The 20221-nt window shown below is 38.0% G+C and overlaps 1 protein-coding gene across 5 annotated transcripts in view; it reads right to left on the bottom strand.

Moving 5' to 3' along the window:
• Positions 1 to 20221, bottom strand: part of spata17 (spermatogenesis associated 17) — a 33932-nt gene that overhangs the window by 10417 nt on the left and 3294 nt on the right. For 4 of the 5 annotated variants that reach the window (XR_008386808.1, XM_053633250.1, XM_053633251.1 and 1 more), the window contains exons 4-9: positions 19416 to 19466; positions 15387 to 15490; positions 11847 to 11970; positions 9355 to 9531; positions 5954 to 6102; positions 2657 to 2792 (exon numbers count right to left, since the gene is read on the bottom strand). Coding sequence is in view for 4 of the 5 variants with exons in the window: in XM_053633250.1 (XP_053489225.1) it covers positions 2657 to 2792; positions 5954 to 6102; positions 9355 to 9531; positions 11847 to 11970; positions 15387 to 15490; positions 19416 to 19466 (741 nt within the window). In the remaining variant the exon portion in view is untranslated. Of the gene's footprint in view, positions 1 to 1676; positions 2061 to 2656; positions 2793 to 5953; positions 6103 to 9354; positions 9532 to 11846; positions 11971 to 15386; positions 15491 to 19415; positions 19467 to 20221 lie in introns of those variants that run through there. The other variant, XM_053633252.1, reaches the window with a different exon arrangement.

Raw genomic sequence — 20221 nt, 5'->3', positions numbered from 1 at the left:
TAAGCGGCAACCGCAGGCAAATATGGCACATTTATCAAGCCACAGACAAATGACACTGGGTTACTAGTTAGACAGTGTAATAAGTGCCATTTAATTTCCTCTTTAGAATCAATTTACGTTTAGGATTGCTATCAAGGGACAAAGCTTTTCCTGTGAGAGTTAAAGAGGTAGAAATACTTTTGCATATCAAATAGCTCTGTGAGGTCTGATAAAGGCAAGAGTACAACATGATGTGGGAACCTACGCGTTATAGCAGTAACGCGATTTGAAGGGTGTGAATGCATGTGAAGGTGAAAACAACCTTTTCATTTTTTCCTTTTCCCCTAAATTAACATGGACATGAAAAAACGATAGTAAACCTGTTCGTACTGTTTTACTGTATAAACTTCATCTGATCTCTCACGTCGTCTCAAATATATAATGTTCAAAAAAGAAGTGAGTGTTCAAGACTTTTCCAAGAGTTTCCTCAGACACATCCTTAATTGTGCAAAGTAAGGAGGCTTTAGCTAAGCGACAGAAGTTCTTTTTGAAAATGTAATTTGATATTTATACTGAAGGCTGCTATGGCCTCATGTGGCCCTCTTATACTTCACAAAATATGTATCTGTCCAAACAGCACACACTCACTACATCCTTTTTTCATCATCCCTTTCAATACTCCTAGGTTTCTACATTATTTATTTTTTCTTCCAGAACTTTCCCAGCAAAGCAAAAGTAGCCATTTCCTGGGGAACCTTCATGCATTGATGGCACGCTGAGTAATGCAAAGCAATTTTTTTTTTTTTTTTAAAAAGAAGGGTATCCTTTGTAGAAATGTAACTACTAGTTATCTACAGTATTATTACATAATATATTATCAAGTCCTGGACCATTTCTTATCTATTATTAGTTAACTGTTAATATGGTTCCTTAATGAATGCTTAAGTACTTGCTAAGTTAGCAGTAAGTAATAAAATGTTGCCATAGTAGTTCTTCAATAATTAGCAATTACTATAATATAATAAAAGTATTTTGTCTAAAGTGTAATGATTTGGTAACTAATATGAAATTACTATGCTGACAACAAAAAAAAAAGGTAATGACTCGTTATCCAATTTCAATCTACATGTATCAGTGTTGTAAACGTTCTCATTACAGAAGAGTTCATTATTGATACATTATTTGTTATTACAAGTGATAAATGAAAAAAGTGAAATGTCCTCAACTTTGCAAGTAAATCACTATTAACTAGTACACAAAACTGGATAAGTCGTCATTATAGTTGTCAGCATAGTAGTGATGAGTAGCCCAATTAATTTCGTTGCTGTTTATTACATAACTGAATAGAGACTGATATGGAAATACCTGACTACTTACTAGTACTATAGTAAGTACTTAATCATCAATTAAGGCACCATGAATCAATAGATTATCACAGTTATTTAATGCATCAGGTAATTGATGCTTCTATAATGACAAAGTTTATGACACAGTGGCACCAAACTGGAGGAGTCATTATAGTTTTGTCAGCATAGTAATTTAATATAAGTAACTAAATCATTACACTTTGGTCAACATAGTAGTTTATAGTAGTGATGAATAATTCTTTAAGAAATATTATGGTAACACTTGATTACTTACTGCTGAATTAGTAAGTACCTAAGCATTAATTAGAGAACTGTGTTGTAAAGTGCTACAGGCATATGAAAAGTTGTAAACACTGTGCAAACATCTATACTAACTGGATTCAGTTGACTTGCTGCTGTGCAAGTATAAGTAGGAGATTTAACCTAAAAACCTAAACACCTTGAACAACACTGAAAACCCAGATGAAGCACTGTAATTAATTCAGGGAAAAAAGTGTGTGTGTGCTTTGTCAGTAAGATGAGACCTCTCTGGGTGTGGCATAACCCTTGATGGTGGGGGGGACCTCCCTTCTACCTATGGATCAGTGATAATCCTCAATGTGACATCCTCAGCTGCGTCAATTATGCTAATCACACACACTCTTGTTACGCTGAGCCTTCATTACTGTCAAACGGCAGCAGGACAGGCTTTACACCTCTGGAATATGAAGCTGGCTTCAAAAGAATGGAGAGAGTTACTGTGTTGTGTCATGATTGGCTGCACTTTTTAGCATGTTATGCCATGACGAACCTAGACACGGGAAAGGCTCAGTCACCTTCAAATAGGGATTCATAGAAAAGATGGCACGTGGAGATCACAGTCTCTTGTGTTCCCAGAGTTATCAAACAGTGCAGGTACATGTTCAAATCTGAGGTGCTGCAATACAGGCTGCACATGCCTGAGCAATGTCAGAAGTAGGCATTCATATTTATTTGGTTGTAGGAGGAGGTATTTCCAGGCAATTGCACTGGATGCAGAGGGCAGTGCCTGCTGGTAAGAGCCAATAAAGAACTTTCATCCATGAACAGCCTTCAGCAAAGACACACTCAATTACCTAATGTAAGGACTTCGGGGTGGTGAGAGGAGAGAGCTTTTTCCTCTCATTTACTTTTGGGTATTTATTAAATTGCTGTCAGATTTGACAAATTTGTGACATGAATTGAAGATGTGGTGTCTTTGTGTCTTTTCCTTTTCCCTGCTCAATCATGCCATGGACTACCTATATATTGTTCTAGAGTGCATATTCTGTGTATCTGTGCTATAAGTGTACCTTTTTCCCTTGGAGATGGGTCCTGTCCTCTTCTCTGAAGTACTTTTTTCCGTACGCTGTCTGCTGATATGGAGAATGTGTGCGGAGAAGAGCCTCATATTCTTTCTTTGGGTGGGCCTTCGAAAAAGGCATAAACCTATTCACATAGGGGGGAAAAACTGAAGTTAATGTAGTTTATGTAATAGTTTGAGGTTTTTTTTCCCACAAATAAGCTCTTAACCTAAGGAACTTAACGAGTAGTGCTCAGACGTAAAAAAAATAAAATAATAAAAAACTGTAAAAGTAAAATGTTTGTGTAAATGGCAGTAAAATATGAAAAATCCACATCGCTAGAGTCGCCACAATCAGCAGCAGAAATTTAATTAGAGTCCTAAATTGCAGTAATAGCCTCTAGTTCTATCTAGTACATCCACTCCCGGCTAATGTTTCAGCCCTTATACATGACCACATCGGCTCATTCCTCCCTTGGAACCGCAATGGATTCCAGTCCAAATCGGAATGGCTTCTTAATCGCTTGATTTCTTGTGGGTTGTTAGAGTCGCCCGTGTGTTTGTTGGGCACTTGTTCAATGCAAATGGCTGTTACTTAGGAAAAATGCCAGATGTTAATTACAGCGAGGTTGATTTTGTAAATTGCACCCAAGACACGTTGCCTGGAGGAAGATTTATCCGGCGCAGTACAAGAGGTGTCTGCACGAGCACGGCTAAAAGTCCTCTGGGCATTGGCTTGGCTCATCACAAAACAAACAAACAACCAACAATTCCGGCACTTCCTGCCAGCTTTTACTGCACAAAAACGACCTTTTATTCCCCACACTTGTCATATTCATAAGTTTTTAATGATGATCTGACAACAAACGCAGGTGTTAAATGGTAAATTTGAATGCAATTAAATAAAGATATGTGGAAACTATGCTGGAGATCATACCTTTTAGATCATACAAAAGATATATGCAAACATGGAACTGTCACTGAACAGGGGAAAAAAAAAAAAAAGAACACGCCTCTTATCAAAGCACTTTGTAAAATGTAAACTGTCTATAAATCATTCCTGGCATATGGATACTTTATAATTGCCTCTTCTCCTGTGGGTAATCATGCATGGGGTGGACTTAGGTACGATATGACTGGTGTGGGAAACTAAAAGTAAAATACTGTTAGATCTGATAATGGCAAAAAGTGAACTATTAAAGAAAATAATAATAATCAGTGTGATTATGTTATTTATTCTCTCTATACACCTCAAGCAGAGAACCTATGTATAATACCCTAATGAATAATTATGGCCTAATAGCCTAATAAAGGAGCGAAAAATAACTGGAATTTTGATGGGGCAGTAAAAAAGTTTGCATCAAACACAGCACTTTAAATAATGGCCTCATACATACATCCTTCCCCACTAGAGACACCAGCCGCTCCTGCAAGACAGATTACAGTGCAACTCATGCTAATGTGCACATGGGACAGACAGCGCAGAGTAAAAATTAATGTGGCCCCAATGTCCTCGAATACACAATGCTTCTGCTGCTAGCCGGCTGTTTCACTTACTGCTTTCATTGCCTCCGAATTGCATTTTAATAGGCTAGTTTTTATTCATTCAAAGCCATTAAGGGGAGTTTGGCTTCCTCACAGGGGATCTCTTGGCAGTGTGAGGTGGTGTGCATTGACAACACACCAGGCAGCCACCAAACAGAGAAGAAAATAGTGATAGAGAGAGAGAGAGCGAGAGAGAGAGAGAGAGAGAATGAATGAATGTGTGTGTAAGTTTTCTTTCTCACTTTTCATATGGCAATTAAGGCTCTGCAGACTGAAGCATGATAATCATAATTCTATTTGTACACAGTGTAGAAATTTGGTAACCTTCATCTGTTTATACTAAATAAACAAGTTTTTTTCTCTTATCACTTTCATTGTAGTAGCTATAAACAGTTGTGACCTCACCAGCCTATTTTTTACTCTCCTTCTTAATTAATAAGAAGTAAAAAACAGAAAAAAAAATGGGAAAACTCAAAGTCAGCTATCCTGAAGACTTTCCCAAGGTGGAAAACTTACAAAGTGCTGACACTTGAGGCTCCTTCCACAAATGTTCGATAAATATCTACTTTTCGAAAAACACCATATCAATAATTACATGCTTTAAAAAAAGTAAAAATTAAAAACATTTAAAAAAAACCCCATCATTTTTAATCTATTCATCATCATGCTTCGATTATGTGGAGCATCCACCATGTGAATGTGCTGTTACTATAGAAACAAAAACATATTCGAATGAATACGTTCATATAAACCTGTGATTTGAATTACAGCAAGCCCTACTGCCAGCTTTAATGTTCAGTCCAGTTTCTTTAATTTTTCACAATACACCCCTGTATATCCTGAAGGAGAAATTTAGATGTCTTTAAATTGAAATTAAGATGGTGCAACAGAAGAAAACGAGACTTAGGAAGCTTTATTTTTCAGTGGGAATTCCTGAGAAAAGAATGAGCCGGATGCCAGGTCACACCTCAGCATGCCCCAGAGCTGCCACATGTATAATACAATTTGCACAGTAACTACCTCTCGTATAACAGCCTGGCTGGAGTGGTCTGCGTTAATGGGGTTAGCTAATTTACTGTTTAAAAGTTGGAGCCATCCTGATTAATAAACACTGCACACTAAGCTTGTAATTTAAATAAATGGAAGGGCTTTCAAACCAAACGGTTAAAGGAATATTGTTTTAAAATGTTATTACGATAATCCACTGTAATTATTATATTCTTGAGAGGCACTCTAATAATGTTACGGCAAGGATGGAATACACGTGGTGGGACATTAATAGCTGAGAAGGCAGTGTTTTATTCAAGAGTGCAGTTATTTTCTCACTAACTTGTTTAAATGTGGCCCCTTCTGAGTTTTTACCATCTGTTCAGAAGTTTGGAAGGATAAAGCTAGAAGCTATATTGCCCTTTAAGCCAGAGTTGGTGTTCTTTTAAATAAAGCACAACAACTTTTGAGATACTGGAAAACCACCAGCTGGCATTTAGTTATCCTAATTTATGACATCTGAATATGAAATGCAGTGTGACATGTTGCCTGCTGTCAGTATGATGTATGTTATTTGAGCAAAGAGATATACTGAAACCCCAGCACTGATGTGTGGTCACTGAATTTGTGGAATCTTTAAAAGGCAGCCTGTGTTTGGCCATGACTACATTACTTGCTTTGTCAAATCCTGATTTATATTTATATCTTAGATTTCACACTTAAAGCACTCTTGGTCTAAATGCTCTTCTGTTGCATACATGTGTGTGGGACTCACGGCTGGTCGATGAGGCGAGTCCTCCATTCGTGCTGCCGCAGCTCCTCTCTGGCCTCCTCCAGGGCCGTGATGGATGTGGCCACGCGCAGGCTCGGCTCCAGGGGCCGCTGGCGCTGCCGCTGAACCTCTGCAGCTGCCCTGAAAGGCCCCTGACATGAATGGGGAGGGATAACGTAAATGTTTTATTGCTCACCCTACTTGTTATTGATGATTCCCTCTTGCAGCCAACTGGCCCCCAGGCTCCGCTACTGTTGTGGTATTAAAGCTCAGTTCTAGTGATGCTAAAGGCATTGTGACCATGAATGGGATTAGGGGTAAAAAGGTATAAATATTTCACCCTATGGTACCACATACACCAAAGCCAGCTTGTGTTATATCGTGGTACCTGCTACAACCTCGTATTTCAAAAGGCTATGCCATTAAACGGACACATAACACTATATAAGCAATTAATTGATTAGCTACAAAAATTGTAGACTATTTAAAAATGATTAAAAAGTTTAAATACTCATAGCATTCACTGCTTAATCACAACAATGGAGACATACGGTTTTCCCTCATTTTTCTAACTCGTGATATTCGGAGGAGCTTGCAATTTTTCAAAATTACCGCCGCTTTTCCACAGATTTTGGCCAAGATGCGTCATGTGACATCACAACGTGAATTCAGCCAAAGCCCTCTTTGATTCACGTGCATCGAACATGAGTACATCTACAAGGTCTCATTTACAAACAAACATCTGTGAAAGACCGTGTAAAAAAACCCCAATTTCGCAATTATTTATACCAGTAAAGCATACATATAGTATAGCATATATACTGTATGATATTACATTGTGAATGAAGTCTCTATGTGTTTCTGTAAGACACTGTGCAGAGGCAGTGAACACACAGCGACACATGAAATGCAAAGCGTGCCAAGGTACGTTCGCAGTATCATGCTGGTCAGCAATCTTGCATTGCCCATGGACAGAAAGCTTCTCCCTGTTACCTCGGCTTTTGTTGCTCTTTTTTCTTAATGTGACCTTCAGACATCGTCGCTACTAATTCATGCAGGCACAAATGCCCTTGATGCTATCGAGACCAGATCAGCACCCGGCACTGACCAATCCCCTGGCTTCCCCAAATGGCACACATAATCAATCCATCACTCCCTGATGCTTATCACAGGGGAGAAAGTTACAATGAGTAAGAGAGAGGGTTTTTGTAGTGGTACAATCTAGATAAATAATACACCCTTTCTCTTTGTCTGTATGTCTGTATGAATTTCAAATAAGTGGGATCTGCTGAATCCACAGCCCACGATGAGCAACTTGGCCTCTATTTAAAAGAAATGATTCATGCCTTATTTCTGCTTTTTTATGTTTTACACTAATAGAAACCAATAATGAGAATCAGTCACCATAAAAGTCATGCATTGTAAATAACACATACAAATATGCGTCGTCAAATAAAAAAAAAAAAATGGACAAGATGACAAGCTAAATTTAGAACTGCTTAAAAACGTCTTTTTTTTTCTAAAATGCCTTGATGGGACTTGATGGGATTGACTGAATAACAAGAGCCCAATCTGATAGATGTGCTCTTCACCAGTTTCACTCTCAGGCTCGTACACTAACAAGAAGTGAGGCATGCTTCAAATATTCTTCTTTAGCGTGTTTTCTAAAGAATCCTCGTGATCTCCTTTGACAACTGCCACCACACTCTGCCATCCATTCAAATGTGTATTTTTATTACTGGATATTTGTTTTATTGTGCACACATCTGTATACTGAATGTTGGAAGTTGTACATGTATTTCACTTTATGTATTTCAATAGACTTTTTGTACGAAGCAATAACTGACTTTTCAGTCACTCAAAAAATCTAAATAGATATTTAGCATGAGCATTTTTTTTTATTAACTCATAAATAATCTGATGTGTAAAGTAATTGAAACGGCATTAGCAATGTGCAGTGTTGTGACAAAGTATTTGCCCTATCCTGATTTCTTCTGTTTTTGTGTATATCTCATACAATTTTTTTTTCTCCAGAAATTAAAACAGAATCTAAGATAAAACAAAGAAACCTGTGTAAACACAAAATAATTTTTTTAAATGATTGTTATTTATTGAATGAAAAAAGTTATCCAATACCAACTGGGCATGTGTGAAAATGTATTTGCCCCCGTACTAAATACTAATTACTAGTCACTAATTCCCCAAATCATCAAATCAACACTTAAATAGAACTTTATCAACAGCATGAAGTTAGTTAAAAGGTCTTACCCAGTAACACACAGTGCCAAAGTTGAAAGAAATTCCAGAAATGATGAGGAAGAAGGTGATTGAAATACATCAGTCTGGGAAGGGTTACACAGCTATTTCAAAGGCTCTGGGACTCCAAAGGACCACAGTGAGAGCCATTATCTCCAAATGGAAGAAAAAAACAGTAGTGAACCTTCCCAGAAGTGTCCAACCTTCCAAAATTCCTCCAAGAGTACAGCAACAACTCATCCAGCAAGTCACAAAAAAGCCAACGACAACTTCAAAGTATCAGAAAAACACTGCGCAATAATGCATCCATGGATGAGTGGCTAGGTGAAAACCACTGCTAACCCAGAAGAACATTATGGCTTGTCTGAATTTTACCAAAACACACCTTGATGATCCTCAAACCTTTTGGAAGAATGTTCTGTGGACTGATGAGTCAAAAGTGGAACTGTTTGGAAGACAGGGGTCCCCTTACATCTAAGCGTAAACCAAACACAGAATTCCACAAAAGAACATTACACCTACGGTTAAGCATGGTGGTGGAAGTGTGATGGTGTGGGGATGCTTTGCTGCTTCAGGGCCTGGGTAACTTGCAATAATTGAAGGAAACATGAATTCTGCTCTCTACCAGAAAATCCTAAAGGAGAATGTCTGGTCTTCGGCCCATAAATTGAAACTCAAGAGCAATTGGATTATGCAGCAAGACAATGATCCAAAGCACAGGAGTAAATCTTAATGCTTCCAAATCAGTAGCATTTGGGTGTAGTTATTGCTGATTTAAAGTTTAAGGGGGCAATTAGTTTTTCACATGGGTGATAGGTGTTGGAAAGCTTTTTTTGCTTTAAAAAAAAAAAAAATGTATATATATGAACTATGTTGTGTGTTTACTCAGGTTTCCTTTGTTTTAGGTTGTATTTCATTTGAAGATCTAAAACTATTTCTTATGAGATACACACAAAAACAAAAGAATTATTTCAAAGCAATGTACATGCTACTAGTTCATTAATATTTGCTTTGGATTATATTGGCATGTCACCTATTAATCATTATTTTGACTGTGAAGCTTTATTTCTATATAGCTATAATTCTTAGCACATTAGGTTATGTTAGGAAGCCTTCTATAGGCATGTTAACACATGCGGGGACTCTACCTGTGGTGTCTTATGTATTGGTGGTAGTCTCTCTATGCTAGACAAGAAGCCAGATGGCTGCTGGTTGGTCGCTGTTTCTTTGGGAGCAGATCTTGTCCGCAAAGGTTTTACCGTCCTTAACCTCAGCTCCATCTCATCAGGCTCTGGGCGGAACGGAGAGTTGAACACACCTGGGCGCTGCAAAGAACACACACACGTAGCTTTTTTAAAAATAATATGGCTAATATACGTCACTGACATAGTACTGAGACATTCAAACTGTTCCAATGGCCTTGAGAAGCCTCATTTGTGTGCTTTTGTTCTCACTTTCCACCTATTCTCGTCTTGCAATCTGATCACCTCTTTATTGAAAGTATCCATGCAAAACCTGCTCTAAAAGTGCACACGGTTTTACTGACAATGAACCTGCTTTTAATCACTCAACCTCAGCGAAACAATTATACTTGTCACCTCACGTGAGCAGACATATATCTATCACTTCAGCACCTGTCAAGTCCTCCAGTTAGCATGAACGTTAGCTTTCTCCAGGAAGTTTCAACCTTGATGTAGGTGACCTGGCTGGAATGTCTAGTTGTTATCGCAGGCATCCTTCACACATCATGCATGTATGTATTAATTCTGACACTATACATGCTAATAGTATCACCTGCTAATGAACCACATTTGAGGTTTTTTTTTTTTCTGATGTTACTGCAACTGTTGGGGGTGGAGGTGGGGTACAGTATAAACTCCCAACTTGCCACAGTCTTCCAGGAAAAGAGCAATGATGTTGACCCTCATACTGAGCAACTACATCTATGTCAGCACAGCCACTTTTGTCCAGCAGAATTTTCTCTGGTTAACGATGAACCGTTGGAGACCCATTCATTTCCTTCAGACAAGGTCAGACTGTGGGAACAGAAGTTGCCTAGCACACACACGCAGCGTGCAAGTGACTAAGAGAAAGTGCATGAGAGGGAAAGCGAGAGACAGAGAGTGCTTCTCCTAAAGATAGTAATGCTGTTCTTGCTTTATAGTGGGTTGCGCTCGAGGTTCATGACCTTTTCAATAACTTTTTATGCGCTGTGCCGAATAATGCGCATGTGTAACATGCTTACGTGAAATGTTTACAACACCCTGTTCCTGGAAATCTATCATTGTACAGAATTCCGTTCGAGCCCTAATGACTCGGAGCTGATGTGGCTAATGAAGTACACTGATTGTCTGCAGCAGATGTGTTGGATTAAGGTATAGGAATGTAGATTTCCAGGAACAGGGCTGGTGATCACTGGTTTAAAGCACTGTACAAACACTACAGCCAAAGATGGCTATTCTCAGAGTGGCCACTTGACGGCCGCCCCTCCCCTTTCCCCCCTTTCAATTCCTTATCATGCTGCTTCCCCACATCTGTTCTCCATTTGCCATTAGCTGATACGTTTTATTACTTAATTTCTGCGCACTGACTGCAGAGTGCTGCCAATGGCATCTTCTTGCCCTAATGACCATGGTAGTAGATGTAACCCTGGTGAGAAGATGACCATAGATGCCACAGAAGGTGTAAATCTACCTAACACTGAACTAACTGGCCCGTGGATCTTGTTAAAATGGACCAGTGCATCCCTCTTGGTTTCTGTGCGTCTTGGTGCCTCTATTTTCCAGCTATTATTATCACATCTACAAAACACAATTCTATGTTCATTTCATGGTTTTCCTGCTCAAAATGCATTAAAATGCACTAAATGATACAGCCCGAGCCGAAATGAGTCGAGCTTTATTAGCAAACCTTTTCACCGGCAATTTACATGCTCTTGTTTACACACGTTTTCTTTGCCAAGTCTTGAAAAATTAAAACATGCGCCTGAAACAGTTTTGCTGTGATAAATTATGTGAACAGGAATCGGCTAAAAAGCTGTCACACAACCTAAAACTGACTGAAAATACTGACTGTTCACAGAGCTTTTCCAACAACGGGAACCATCGTTAAAATTTGGGGAAAAAAAAGGGGAAAAAACAGCACCAAAACATGGAAGAAAAATAACCGGGAAGAAAAAAACTCTACAACTCTATAGCTGGAGTAGAATAAACAGGCACTTTTTAACATGCACTTAAACACTACTTTTGTTTCTCGTGTTCTGAGCATATGAAATCTAACACATTAAATGGTGTCTTAGTTTAGCCATTTAAAAGTATTAAAAGTGAGTTTGTCCTACCCTGACTGGCTGAGTTTTGATGACATTACTAATGAAACATTCCTCTTTCCTTATTGGAGTCGCTGAGATGTGTGTTGCGCTGCAGCTGCACTGTCTGATACACCAGCAGTTGATCTCAGTCTAAAACCTTCTAACGTGATGCCATATTCTGCCTCAATAACTTATTCACCAAAACACAACTTGTGTCTTTCTTACTTTGACTCTGCTCTCAAGAGTCCTGGTAGTCAATTACTGTAAACATTAATGCTTAGAACCTGAACAGATTTTAGTGTGTACGCGTGTGCATGTGTGTTTGGTGCTGACCTGTTTGGTGCTGAGAAGGAAGTGAAGTCGTTGAGCTTGCATATATTTCTCCTGCTCCTCTCTCTCCATGGCAATGCGCTCTCTCTCTTTTTTCTGGTGCTCTGCTAGTTCCTCGAGTTCTCTCCTTTAAAAAAAAAAAAAAAAAAAACCAGAATGAAACAATTTCAACAACACATGAAAAAACACTATAATAGTCCTTCATGAATTATTTATTCTTCTACTTTTTTTATATCATGTTTGCAAAATGTAATTATTGTACATATAAACATGCACAACAGTAATCTGTATTTATGTTATAATAGAAATACACACAGCTGTTTGGTAGCATGGCAGAATAGATACACATGCGACACACAACAACAAAATGTGACACACAACAACAAAACCTGCTCCCTGTTCTAATGTAATCTGCACAGAAAGAGAGAGCAGTCATTCAGCAGCCTCCTCCACCGAGCTCTCACTTTTTCAATTATCATTCCACTTTACATATGATTATGGAACTGAGTATATTGACACTTAAAAATCACCACTTTTGCAGAACCCCCCCTGCCCCCCACCCTTCTCTCCCAGCAGAAGATTAAATTACAAAATGAAATATGTAGAATAGTGACATCTTAGTCTGCAGGAAATGGACTTCTGTATTAATGGTGAGTGAAATCTACCAGTTAGCTTGATCTCATCTGCAATATCCTACCGACCCCCTTAATACAGCAGCTTCCTTTCATTATTAGCAATACAGACAATACTGGGTACATGATACATTACTGTACATAATAATTGTCATGATTTAGGACACATAATATTTTATATTTTGGCATGGCGACCTGAAATTTCTGTATTTGCTGGATGCAGTTTCAATCCAGTTCTGATTTTTTTTATTTATTTTTTGGTGTGTGTGTGTGTTTGGTACTATAGTCTGTGTGACCTTGCTGACCTATATCTCACACTTATTATTAATTGCACTGTAGTGGACAAAAGCCAAACAGATTTGTAACCGTGGAGGGGATCTCAATCTGTGTCTGAGGAAGGCGATGGGGAAACACATAAAGCTCATTAGTGCTGATGGACCAGTGGGGAGACACGGGAGCAGCTCACACAGATGACCTTTGTGTGTCCTTACACCACAACACATGCGCGCACCATACACACTTCTAACTCTGAACAAATTTGTAGTAGGGTCTGCCGATTCTTCAAGTTACACCAAGCAGTTTTTAGGGTTTTCACCCACAATTCTGTACATAGCTCCCATAAGCCTTTCACTTTTACATTTCTTTAACCATGTGATAAGTATAGACTGTGCATTTTATTTTTGATTTTCTGAGTACATTATTTTTATATATATATTATAAAAGTTTGACTGTTTGACCATAAATTGAAAGTGTTTCAATATTTTTGCATTCCACAGTCGTTAATTAGTTCATTGTTACTATGATAAGGTACTTGCCTTAAACACTCTGCAAAGGTTTGCAATACATTAAGTAAACGAAGCCAGCTTTTCACATGTCCTTGAAAGGTATGCAAGAGTCACAAAAGTGGCCTAGCAGTCCATCAATTCTCCCTCCCTACGCTGCTGAAGAGTTAAAGACTTGCCTTGGTACAACATCGTGGAGAGACATTTATCTGATTATGGCTGTAATAATTACCCAGCTGTTTATTACAGATAGAGAAATAATTCATGCGGGAAACAGGCCACGGTGGCAATGACACTCCGCATTTAGTAAATATGCAAGCCGCTCACTTCTAATTACTCAAGCCCAGAGGAAGCCCTTATTAAGCAGCAGAACTTTAAGTGTCTTCTTGACAAATGATGAAGTGTTATATTGCACAAACTCTTGCTGTGGAATTGCTGCAGTGAACTTGGGCCTTGACTTCATTAAGATATACAGGAGGGGACGGCAGGATGAAGACGGACACTGGAACATAGTGGCTCCTGTCATCAAGTCTCAGCTAATGAATAGGCAAGGATGCTTCTCTTTTTTTTTTTTTTGGATGGTTGAGATCTTTCATTGTTGGCAGTGAGAGACAGAGAGAGAGAGAGAGAGAGAGAGAGAGAGAGAGAGAGAGAGAGAGAGAGGAGGGAAGTAGAGGGTCACTGGCAGCTTGAGCCAATTGCTTTGTGTTCAATGGGAACCATAAGTAAAATTCTGAATAATTTATTTGGTCGCTAGAGCTACATGAATTAAAGTCCTGTTACAGAGACCTTAAAGGGTGATGCATCACTTATCGGGTTAGGCCAAGCCCAAAGTGGAGCAGGTTCACAAAATCAGTGCAATCATTTATTGAGTGAGTAGATATAGACATATATCTACATACAGTAGCGGAAATAAGTATTGGACGCGTCAAAATTTTTTTCAGTAAATATATTTCCAATGATGTTATTCACATGAAATTTTCACCAGACATCAGTATTAACTCAAGAAATCCGCACATATAAAGAATTCACAACATTAAAGTCCATAAATAAAGTTATGTGTAATATATGGAAGGACTGTAAATATATTTACTGATAAAAATGTTGACGCGTCCAATACTTATTTCCCCCAGTGTATTTTATAAAGTGAGTAGTGCAAGACATAAACAACTAATTCTACTTAAGATGAGAGAGGGAGAAAACTGCAGAAATGATGCTTTCCCTGAACTGGGAAGTAAATAGTTAATGTAATAGTAAAAACAGTTGCAAAGAGTGATTATATGAGTAAATAATATAGGAGTATATTGTTACCGGCAGATCGAACCAATCTGACCATTTTGCTTTTCCACACCCACACCCACACACACCCATATATACATATATTGCAGTTAGAAATTCTGTTCTTTTACAATGATCATAATTATTACTATGTATGTCAAGATTCTTCTGAGTTTTACTAATATTATACAATTTTCTAATATCTACAATTGTCAATATATCGGTCCATGTGTTACAAACTTTTCAGCAAATACAATGGGATACTGTAAAACACCTGCCATTAAAAAAAAAATCCTCAGTGTTTCATACACATTAGAGAAAGTGACTCATAGGTGAGAAACCCCATTAAAAGCAAGCAGCATCACTTAAGTGAGTTGAGCCTCTGGTGGCTGGAGGTGTCGTTGGTGGGAGCTGGAGTTACTGATCCAAGGAGCACTTAACAAATTTACATTTAATTTTAGCAAAACCCTTAAGATATTTTCCCACAAAATATATTGGCCACATTAACGTGTGCCCCAAAGCATGCATGTGTTATTAATGCAGAAGCTGGCTGAAATGAGGGGCTAATTTTTTTTTATTAATATTTCATAACATTCGTTTCTGAATAACCCATGGGCAAACAATGTCTGGCATGCTACTAATCTGTACGTTTTACAGTTTACAGGAGTAATTTATCTTTGTAGAAATTCATGGATTTAAATCTTAGTAATATTACTGCGTACAAATACAGAATACATGTGAAAATAAAGTGTAAACAAAAAGTGTGTGTGTGTTTGTAGTGCAAGACGATATAAAATACAACATAATACGAGGTAAATAATGTGTCTTATTTTTGGAGTGTTTTCTCCCACCTGACTTGTTCATTCTTCTTTGCCAAGGCTTCCAAATACCTCTTCCGTTCATAGTAATTGTGAACGTACTTCCTTATGTAGTGGCCTCTCCATCTCTGTTGTATCTGTCGAGGAAATGTTTCATTTAGAAATGTCAGGATTATCGTTTGTCATTATCGCTTGACTTTTTTCATACTGGGTTTCCGTACATGTGCAATGCCAATGTTTTTAATTAACTACAATGCATCACGGTCTGTTTGAATGTTAGGTGAATAATATTATTGACTTTACACTGAAAGAACTGCCATAAATGAAGAAGGTTTAGACATTGCTGTTACACATAGTTACACAACTAAGTGTGCAGGACAGCATTACTCTAACTTTAGTGCTGCAGTCCTGCACCGGAGTGGACACATGTCCTTCACGATAATTAGGAGATTAAAACAACAGCAGCAGAAAAAAAAAAATAATAAGGCAAAAACAAAACAAAATGAAAATTGGCATTGATCAGCGGTCAATAGATAATTCTAAATAAAGTAATTGCGTGCTGCAAATCCAAGTTCTCGCTGACCTTTTAGACGAGTAAAATCGATGATGCGTATTGCCCAATTAGATCTAATACAAATGTGTGCACCCTTGTAAACACTGGTTTCTATTAACAAGCTAACACATTGGCTTTTGGTAAAGAATGTGTATGAGCAAGTAAAGCTGGATTGGAAAAAGAGCACAGCTATTAATAAATAGTAATTGATAAAACTGTGTCTTACAATTACAACACTCCAATAACCAATAAAAATCTACTGTTAAACAGCTACAACCAAACCACCTCCGGGGTTAGGGGTTTGAATCCCGCATCCGCCCCCTGTGTGTGTGGAGTTTGCATGTTCTTCTTCTGAGGTTTACTCTGCGTACTCCGGTTTCCTCCCCCAGTCCAAAGATATGCATTGTAGGCTGATTGACATATACAAATTGTCTGTAGTGTGTGATTGTGTGTGTGATTGTGCCCTGCAATGGGTTGGCACCCATCCAGGGTGTCCTCCGCCTTGTGCCCCGAGTTCTCTGGGATAGGCTCTTCCGTCCCTTCCCCTTGACCCTGTGTAGGATAAGCGTTACGGAAAAGGGAAACTGACTACTTCCTGATAAACTGACTGATTAATGTGTGTCTGTGGACTGTAACATTAGCACTGGGGTGTCACGGAGGCAGATATGGACACAGGTGCAAGTACGCTCAAGATTTATTTACGCTTGCAAACAAATCCAATGCATAGGGCAAAAATCAAGAAGAGGAAACAATGTTCAGGTGAAAACAAACAACATATACGAGGCAAAGCAAGAATCAGGAACAGAAAACCAGAACAGGGATCAAAACCAGAATAGCTACATAGCAAAATATAAAGGCTTGGTATTGACCGGTATGGGAACACTGAGTGTATACTTCGAAGTGAATATGTGAACTGAGAGCCCTTAAGTAGTGTGGTTGTGTGATTGAGTCCAGGTGTTTGTGATCAGTAATCAAGTGAACGTGAAAGTGAAAGGCCGTGTCCGAAATCACATACCGTGACAGTACCTTCTGCATTCGATTCAGTACCTAATGCTTGGCCGTTTATACAGTATGTACTGATCAGTATAAGTCGTATGCATGGATACAATCTGAACATACTATGCGGTGCGGATTCTGACAGCTCTACCACGTCAGTCCCGTTGCCTTATGGGATAGCGCAGTATCCACAGTGTCCAGTGGTTCCATACTGCAGAATCTCAGTGGATGCAGTAGGTATTTATCACCTACTGTTTTATGAATACTACGAATTCGGACATACTACTCCTTTGGCGTACTGCTTTTCGCCTGCAGCTTAGTAGGGTAGTAATGATATTCGGACACAGCCAGAGAGTTCTTGGCAGCCATGTTTGTAGGCTACGTCATGTTCTGGGAACTGTAGTTTGACGCCAATTCCGGCATTGACATGACATGGGGATAGCTATGTAATATTGGAGATAAAATCCTTCCTTCATTTCTCAATAACCACTTTATCTTGGTCTCCTGAACACTAAACAAAAACACAATAAAGTGATAACGCAACCTTGTTTAAAAAGATCCATAAATGATCAATTTGATGCATTCAATATACACACCCTGGCTTTGCAAGTTATTCTTCCACTTTCACATTTCTCCTGTAATATTCGTTACACTCCCTTTTTTTCCTAGACATAACAGTCTCTTCTTTTACAAGAGCTATAAAACACATCTGCCTTGTTGAGTTGCTTCTGTTTGTGTCTAACTGACTCCAGGACCTTTGGCCTCACACACTGGGACTTCTGGGAAGAGGTCAAGCTCCATTGCTCCAGTTAGACTCATGTAACAGGAATGGACATAGAGCACAGGCTCAGGGCCTACATTCAACACACCAATGGATATATAAATCGCCACTCATTCCTGATTTCCAGTGCCCTCCAAACATCACAGTAATATCATTCCTCAGTGGGAACCTGCCATTCTTCAATAAACTGTGAAGTTTTGTAAGTGTTGTAAAGTTTCACTTCAGGGGGAAAAAAAATGCTACATGGGATTGTAAAGCTACAATTTCATTGCATATTGATAGCCCTATAAAAGTGCCAATGCATCACTCAAATATAAAGCCTCTACTTTATATGTCTTGGAATACAACATGCGGAACTGATTAAAGTCTAAAACTAAAAAGAGGGGGGTCAGACACTTTACTCTCTTTAGAGTTTTCTGAGTATCTAACGATGCAATGATGGTACTGACGAATATAGGTGCATATTACTGGTTGGAGTCTGCCACATGTGGACAGCCATACGATGATGTAAGAATAAAGCCTAAATTGTTTGAATCATAAAAATAAAATCTGCTGAACAAATATTTTCTAAAAAAAAAAAAAAAAGAAAGAAAAAAGAAAGAATTATCAGTAAAATTACATTAACTCTTTACTGCATGGTGTTGCCATATAGCAACTATTAATTTATCTCCAATTTTTTGTTAGGCAATAATACAAAACTACTATATTCCTATGTAACTAGAAAAAAAAAAAAGCCAGGTCAAATGACCAGGAAGTGCTGTTTGCAGTTCCATGGAAGGGTGAAGGTCATCCTCAGAGGGCTCTCAAAGTTTTATTTTTCAATATTAAAGCAAAATTGTTTAAAGGAAAAAAAAAAATATTAAACACCATCTGAGATAAGTTAACATTTCTTTTTTTTGTCATTTAAACAAGTTTGTATATTTTGAGTTTTCTGTTAAATGGTAAATTGTAATTGTTGCCATATGGCAACAACATGTGATAATGGAACTGTGGTATGTGCATTCATGAACTGAAACAGGCCTACATAGCAAAAAGAAAAAAAGGAAAAAAAAAAAAAAGACTAGAATTTTTTTTTCACATTCAAAGTAAAAACTGTTGTAATTTCAGACATTTTACAACTGCACCTTATTTTCATTATTACATTTTATGTTTCAAGAGAAATAATTAAAAAGATAAATCACCCAAAGGATGCTTGGATCTAATTTGTGTATGTATTTTGATTGACTACATCCATCTATATACACTTTACAACTGTAAATCCTTTCTAGACAATATAACTTTTAACTTGTACATGCGTACTAGGTGCAAAAAAAACCTCTGCAACGTATAGTCTGGAAGATGCAGTAATTGGAATTTCATACATTTTGTGTTATTTTTGACTATATGATACTTTCAACCATTGCAAACTGTTATACAGCAACAATTAACCAACAACCCCCCCCACCCCCCCGCCACATTCTTTTCTCTCAATTTTTTTAATACATTTTCATTAATTGAACTAATTCAAGTAATAAAAATCCATAAAAAATTTTTAAATGTAAATGGAATAATTCATGCAGTAGAAACTTCAGCACATTCTAGTGAGAAACTATCACTGTTAAGCTGTAATATAACAACGGCTTCATTGTATGCGTATCAGTTGTACTCGGACTTATGCTTATCAAATGGCAAGAAGATCTGCTTGTAGATTTCAGCAGATTATAAACTTGAGAGAAAGTGAAGATATATTTACCTTGACAGCCATCTTATTGTAGAAATTCATCTTCATGAGAAAATATGCTGTCTGTGAGGAGAGAGAGTGATAAGGTTACATTACAGGCACTGGACCATGGCTTTCTGACCTGTTCCCAACATGCACAAGAGGAATCTGCTTTATATGTACATAGTAAGCAACAAAGACCTAGCTGAGAGAGATAGGAAGTAATGGTAAGTCAGACCCCATATTGAAGGGACACGGCTGTTCTTAATGCATAATGTAGTCATGGCTGAGGAAAATCTATGCTAGTCAGACTGGAACCTAATGGAGATATATTGCAAAACACTCTATGCTGAGTTTGATAATCAATGGCGCCCCACGGGGAATAAACTGCATAACCATAGCAGAGAATATTCACTACAGGAAAGGATATGATTTATTAACTGTGAACACTATTTAAGAATAACCTGAGAGAACTTCCAGATTACTACTACTAATAGAATTCTCACTCAGTTTACTCCAGCATTACATTTTGCATTACCTTTTAAGAAAATAAATAATAGAATAATAAGCAATCTAAATATATTCAGGACTATTAGCACTCTGCATGACAATGAGCCACAATGTTAAATAAATAACACACAGAATGTGATCATTAGAGCTTAAACATAAGGGGATGCTGAATACTTGCTTATTTTAACACAATATTTTAGTGCATTTGTGTGCAAAAAACAATTGTTTCAAACTTATCAGCCCTTATCAGGGCTGCTAAGTGGCACAGGAGAAATTCATTCATCCTATCACTAGGAGATCACAAGTTCGAATCCCAACGATGCCAAAGC

Source organism: Ictalurus furcatus, chromosome 9 (genome assembly GCF_023375685.1).
Source record: "Ictalurus furcatus strain D&B chromosome 9, Billie_1.0, whole genome shotgun sequence".
NCBI classification, from domain to species: domain Eukaryota; kingdom Metazoa; phylum Chordata; class Actinopteri; order Siluriformes; family Ictaluridae; genus Ictalurus; species Ictalurus furcatus.
Note: the sequence above shows the minus strand (reverse complement) of the source record. Positions and strands in the feature narration are given on the sequence as shown.